Source organism: Aptenodytes forsteri, unplaced genomic scaffold, assembly GCF_000699145.1.
Source record: "Aptenodytes forsteri isolate BGI_AS27 unplaced genomic scaffold, ASM69914v1 Scaffold66, whole genome shotgun sequence".
Lineage (NCBI taxonomy): Eukaryota > Metazoa > Chordata > Aves > Sphenisciformes > Spheniscidae > Aptenodytes > Aptenodytes forsteri.
In genome coordinates, this window is record NW_008795131.1 from 5,428,216 (window position 1) to 5,434,357 (window position 6,142).

The 6,142-nt window shown below is 43.0% G+C and overlaps 2 protein-coding genes across 2 annotated transcripts in view; one reads left to right on the forward strand and one right to left on the reverse strand.

Moving 5' to 3' along the window:
• TMEM97 (transmembrane protein 97) overlaps positions 1-3,312 on the forward strand; it is a 4,691-nt gene extending 1,379 nt beyond the window's left edge. Inside the window, exons 2-3 of the mRNA XM_019471816.1 lie at positions 1,489-1,633; positions 2,179-3,312. Coding sequence (XP_019327361.1) covers positions 1,534-1,633; positions 2,179-2,429 — 351 coding nt within the window. The 5' untranslated portion in view covers positions 1,489-1,533 and the 3' untranslated portion in view covers positions 2,430-3,312. The remainder of the gene's footprint in view (positions 1-1,488; positions 1,634-2,178) is intronic.
• A 722-nt stretch (positions 3,313-4,034) lies between these two features.
• IFT20 (intraflagellar transport 20) overlaps positions 4,035-6,142 on the reverse strand; it is a 4,388-nt gene continuing 2,280 nt past the window's right edge. Inside the window, exons 2-4 of the mRNA XM_009278361.1 lie at positions 5,876-6,001; positions 4,940-5,043; positions 4,035-4,466 (exon numbers count right to left, since the gene is read on the reverse strand). Coding sequence (XP_009276636.1) covers positions 4,385-4,466; positions 4,940-5,043; positions 5,876-6,001 — 312 coding nt within the window. The 3' untranslated portion in view covers positions 4,035-4,384. The remainder of the gene's footprint in view (positions 4,467-4,939; positions 5,044-5,875; positions 6,002-6,142) is intronic.

Consider the following 6,142-nt stretch of genomic DNA (forward strand, 5'->3'; position numbering starts at 1 on the left):
CAGAGACGTAAGGGGGGAGGAAGAAAAACGCAGCGAATTTCCTAAAATGAAATAGTATTCGAAAATAACTCAATACTTGCTACCTACGCGATGACTTGTATTTTTAGCCAAGCCATTCGTTTGGGAAGGACAATAAATGTGATTGTTTCCCAGCACGTTTGGCAGCCGTGACCGATTTTTTTCCTAAATTTGTAACTGGGATGTGTGCGGGCTGCTCCTTTCGGTTTAAACGCCCCCAGCCACGGGCACGCAAGAACAGTCCCTGACAAACTGGCGGTGGGCCGTAATTTCCCCGGTATGGCACGCTGTGCCTTCTGCAGGTAGAGGAAAGCAAACGGGCACGATAAAAACAGTTTGCGTGGGAGCGTACCTGCTGCCCTGCCCGTCACGTACGGCGTGAACGCCCTAAAGATGCTGGCAGCGCCGAGCACGATGCCGCGTGCCCCCTGGATGTGGCTGTCATCGCCTTGGTCGCGCCGTCATCCTGATCTTCGCTCGTACTCCTGCCAAAAACGTTAAAGTGAATTGTTACCGCTGCAGAAACAGGCGTACTAGCAACCAAATTTATTAGTAAAAATCTCTGGTTTGCTGGGTCTCGAATAAACTTACAGAAGACAATAAACACAATAAAGTCAATTAAAGTAATAGTTGGATAGAAGATAATCAGTTCGACTCTTGTCATCAGGATGAGATCAGCCATAACTTCCTATCCAAGCTGCACAATTAGTGAATTTGATTTTTGCCATTAGAATTGCCTGTAGTTACTCCATTATAGAAACCATTTTTAATTAATAGTTAACTAGCAAATCTCAATACCTATCTCTCCGTTCAAAGTCCACCTTAAAGCCATGCTGGAATTTACATTTCTGTCATGAAAACTAATTGCAGCTCGCTGAGCCGACATTCGTACATCAAGCTGCTCGAGCAGCAGCAGCCAGCCACGTGCGTGGTGGTGGAACGGTGCGCTCCCCCACCGAATGAGGCCCCAGACTCCTCTCGGCGTGGTGAGACCTGGCTGGGCTCACACCTCCTGGTTAGGCACGGCGAGTGCCGAAAGGTATTTGCAAGCTTGAGCCCACCTCAGCTGGCAATAGGAGGGTCAGAAAGAGGGAAATAGGAGAGTTCTTCAATATCTACTAACGTCAAGGTGCAGATCTTTTGTCATTTGGATTTTTTCTGGTAAGAAACGACATTTCAGAAATAGTTTTTGGAAAGCAACTGCACTTAGTGCTGTAGTAACCCTAAAATTGCCTGTGGTGCAAATTTAGTATATACTTAACGGAAAGGGTTCATCACTTTAAAGACTTCAGAAGTGTAGTCCCTATTAAAACTGAATTGCAGGATGAAGCCTTGTGTACCAAGGTGAGATCACTTGATTTTCCCACTGCAGTGATGGCTTCATCTGACCGCCAGATGAGGGTCGCAGTTCTTCCCCCGTTGTGGTTGATGTTCAGTGTATTAATCTGTTGTTTCGTTCTTTTTCTTAAGCTGGCAGAGTTGTTACAGTGGTACGCAGCCACCTTTAGAGACCCCATGATGCTCCAGCCCCCAGAGTGGTTTAAGGCGTTTATATATTGCGAAGCCTTCTTACAAATGCCTTTCTTCCCCATCGCAGTATACGCCTTCTTAAAAGGTTGGTATGAAACAAGTGTAAGAATATGTCCTGTGCGGCATTTCTGCGTAACACTTGCTTTCTGTACGGCAGAGAAGGTTTATTTAGCAGTCTCAAGCAATTATAGGGACGTACCGCATGGAGTGGAGTGCTGTGCTGTGCTATTTTCATGGCAAGCTTTACCTGTGAAAGCAGCATAGAATAAGGCTTGTTGGAAACAAAACCCGCGGCCGCAGGCCCTTTTCCGCTGCAGCCATTTGTACGTAACCAGCATCAAGTTTTGACATCTGGCACGCTTCCAAGGTAGATAAAGTTCTGGGTCAAGTCCGTGTACACGTTTTGTTACTTTAAAACTTTCACAATCACGCCGTCATTCCAGATGTCCATAAAGGTAGGTAATTTTCCTGGGTTGCTACTAGTACCTGGTTTTTTCTGCTACCTATGTAATATGACTTATGGCTCATTCTGTCAGAGAGAGAGCAGTTAACGTTCTGTTAATTTAAACGCCACTGAATTCTGCTTGTTTCAAAACACTTCAGTATTCTTTCCTTTTTGCTTCTGTACAGGTGGCTGCAAATGGATAAGGACTCCTGCAATTATCTACTCCACCCACGTAGCTACAACTTTGTTTGCTATCCTTGCGCATATCCTGTTCCACGATTTCTCGAAGTCTGAGCATTTGGGACCTCGGACACAACGTGAACGCCTAATTCTGCTCTCTATATATGCGCCATACTTGCTGATACCTCTTCTGATTCTTTTTACCATGCTCTACAACCCCCATTATAACCACGTGGAGAAAAGGAAAAGGAAGTAGCCCACTGTAGCAGTTCTAAGCACAACACTCGTACTGGTTTTGATTCAGACCCTGCGCTGACGTAGTCCTCTGGGACAAACATCCGTCTCGTGTTGTTGGCTGCAACAGCTATTACCAGAGCAGCTGGCTCCTGCAAGGAAAATTTGAACTGGTTTGAGTTCACAGCTCTCCTTTAATCAGAAATAGCTTTGGCAGACGCCTGTATTAGCAATTTCGTGCGGTTTCTGGGCGCACGCAGGTGAAGGGACCGCTCTCCTCTCCCACTGTCAGTTTTGTGCGGTACGTCCGTGATAGGGAAATAAATAACCATTTGATGTGTAGCTGTGATGGGGGAGAGGTGGACACTACAGCTGATACTTTTCTTTTAAGTTCCCTTTTTCCAAGATGAGTGTTAGAAAACCACTTAAGTGAGAACTTTGTCTTCCAAGAGCATATTCTGCAAAATCCCTAACTGATTATATACGGATTTGCAAAGCTATGCTTCTGAAGCATTTCAAATCATGTAATAATTCTTAACTTCCTCACCCCTTCCTTTGCTTTGCTTCAATTTTGATTAATTGTAAATGTCTGATCAGTGATAAATGTGCCAAAAACTGGATTTCTGAATGCTTAAAAGTGACCCTTGTTTGACAACGAGGCATACTTCTTCCTAGGGGACACTGAAGTACTTCAGGAATTGTAAACAAGGATTTGTAGATTTCTCTCGTCCATGAAATCACTTCTAGTATGGAAATAAATAACTAAACGCATCCAAACTGCATTTAATCTTCTTAAGGGAATGACTAAAAGGAACTTTAAATGACCATGAGATCGTAGATAGTAAACGCAGTAAATATATGCATTAGACTTTGAAGTTACAGTAAATAAAACCTACTACTGATAGAAATTCTGGGTTGGCTTTTTTGGTTGTTGTTGGGTTTTTAGTTTTGGTTTGTCTTTTTAAGTTCTCAATCTGATCTGCAAGAATCAAACTTGGAGACTTGTGTAAAATTACAGGTCACCGAGAAGGCTTTTCAGTCACCGCCTATATACCTCAGGACTTCACTGCTGTAAAATTTAAGCCTTCCGCAGGCTTTGACAAGGTCGACATTTCTGTATTTGGTTGCCTAAAGACAGACATAAAATGGATCTGTTTGCACTTCAAGATGAGGCTTGTTTCTAGATCGCAGGCATTGGGTTTTTAAATGTCACATTCGTATTCATAGTTTATACGTACTCCTGGTGTCACCGTACGCTCAGAATGGCCTGTCGCATCAGTTTGCGGTTCTATCACTAATAACGCACACAAAAGAATTCTACTCTCGTATTACTACCTGTGTGGACACACCTTGGGCATGGTTTAAAGTTCTTAATTCTGCCGTTATTTGCTGCTTTTTTGTGTGTCTGTAATTGATCCTAATTAATCATAAATTTCTGGTGGTTTTTTCCTAACTCTATAGAAAAAATAACCTGGTCAATATAGATAAGAGTTACTGCTGCTTCTGTGTTGCGTCTTTACAGACATGAAAAATATTACATATAGGAAAATCATTATGGCTAGCCAGGGAGCTGTAAACTCTTAAGCTCAAAAATAACATAGCAGAAGCAACTAATTCAGGTATATCCAGAAAGTCTGAAAACAATAATTTATTTCCCGATTTCTTTGAAAGAGCTGTACACTTCAAAAAGTGAGAGACATAACATAGCAACAGTAGTATTAATCCAACTATAATTTGAATTAGAACTACTGGCTGTACAAAACTTCTATAAAATCAAAGGACAGAACAGTCTTTACGTCTGTTAGAAAGCCCTCCTTATTGCCACTTTTAGTGTAACTCACACTGAATTAAAAGACACTTCCCTTTGTACAAACCATCTCTTCAGTCATACACAGTGAAAAATTGCATATTTTTGAAATTCTCAAGATTCTGGAATGGTCAAGTTTCCAAACTAGTTCATTTTTATCTTAAAATCCTCTATTTCTGAAAAATGAATTGGTCAATGAATTCGTTCTGGTCTGCTTCAATTTTACACAGAGTCTCGTACTCTATTCGGTACCTGAAAGAAAAAAACAAATGGTTACCAGCTGCTTCCAGCCCGTGTTGGATGGTTTAGTCCAACGTTCACTGGTCTCTGGCGAAGGAAAGTTAGGCTACATGCGTAAGCCATCTGCAAAGCAGTGGCTGCGCGAGTTAGACTTTGCAGTTCTAAAGCACCTTTACCAGTCAGGCACGTGGCGCTGCGTTACGCTTTTACTCACTTGTTCAACTGCATGATCTCATGCCGCCTCTGTTTATTTAGCCACAAAGTCATCAGAGATGAACCGTCTTGAGGAGTGGCCGACAGGGCCTTAAGTTAACTCTAGGCTTGTGGCTCCGCACCGTCCCGCGCGTGCTTTGTGCGGGAGGACACACCTTCACTGCAGATGGGCTGTTTGAACAAGCTTAGACCGTATCCTGCAGCCAAGCACGGATGGCAAGATTGACTTTCCAGCCTACATAATGCCCCAGAAGTATGTAAAAGAAACTTACCTTTCCAGCTGCATCTTTTTCTCGGCTATTAAAGCCTGAAGTTGCTGTTCCTGAGCTTCTCTCTGCTTTGCTATAGACTTCAGCAAGTTCCGTGCACCAATGGCCTGCCAAAACGGGACGGTCAGTGATGTAGCTGTACTGGGGTTTTTTATTTTTTTTTAACCCCTTTCACTACTAGCAGGTTGAAGTGTTTCAGCCACGCTAACAATAAAGGAGGGTGACACCTGAATACTCAATGGTTGGTGGAACAGCCAAACAGTCCCTGTAGAGGTTGGGCAGATTAAGGCATTTGAGACTTCCTTCACACTCAAGGAACAAAAGTCACTGACTCCCCTGGAAATACAAACTGATCATCGGTGACTGGTCCTACAGACAGACAAGCTCTGGCTACAATTTTTCCCCCAGAACAAGTAAGGAAAAAAGCAATTACCTACAATTGTGCTAAACGTCAATTTCTGTTTCCACAATAACGTGTAAAAAACCCACACCGCTTGGTGTCACGTAGAAATACATAAAGGAAATTCCAAAGAGCTATTTGCTGATCTGGTCTTTAGAAAGCCCTCCTCCTCCTCCTCACAGAGCCTCTCACGCCTCTTGAGAACAAAGGTCTACTAGTAGAAGGAGCGATTAAAAAATACATGTTCTATTTATGTGCTAATACACAGATAAGCAGCAACAGTAGGACTGTTAAACATAGCAGGAGTCATACGACACACCGAGTGTGCCTGTAAAAGTCTTCTAGACATTAATATCAATTAAAAAAAACCCCATGCTTTCATACTGCAGACAGACAGATGTTAACTACCACAGAAACGCCTGTACGAGACTGACAGAACGAGACTGCGTATGCTGTAAAAGGAGGAAGGGAGAGATCTGGTTTTTCATGCGCAGCGCAGAGTAGAGTTCACGACAAGCCGGTAATTAATTGCACAGTACCTTCATCTTCTCAGTTTCAGCAGCTTTCGCCAGTTGATCAACAAGTTCAATTAAGCTACCCACTATTTTTTGAAATTCCACTATTTCTGCAAAGAAAAAAATTGTCAAGTAATATTCAAAACACCCCTAAAGAAGACTAATGCTTCCACTACGCGCTGTAATTTTTGCAGGCGGCTTGTGTTTCTAGAGTTTACCGCAAACACGCGCACCTCAAGACTTCCCTCGCTCCGAGGTAGGCTACGGGAGGGGCGGCAAAAGGGAAAAGCC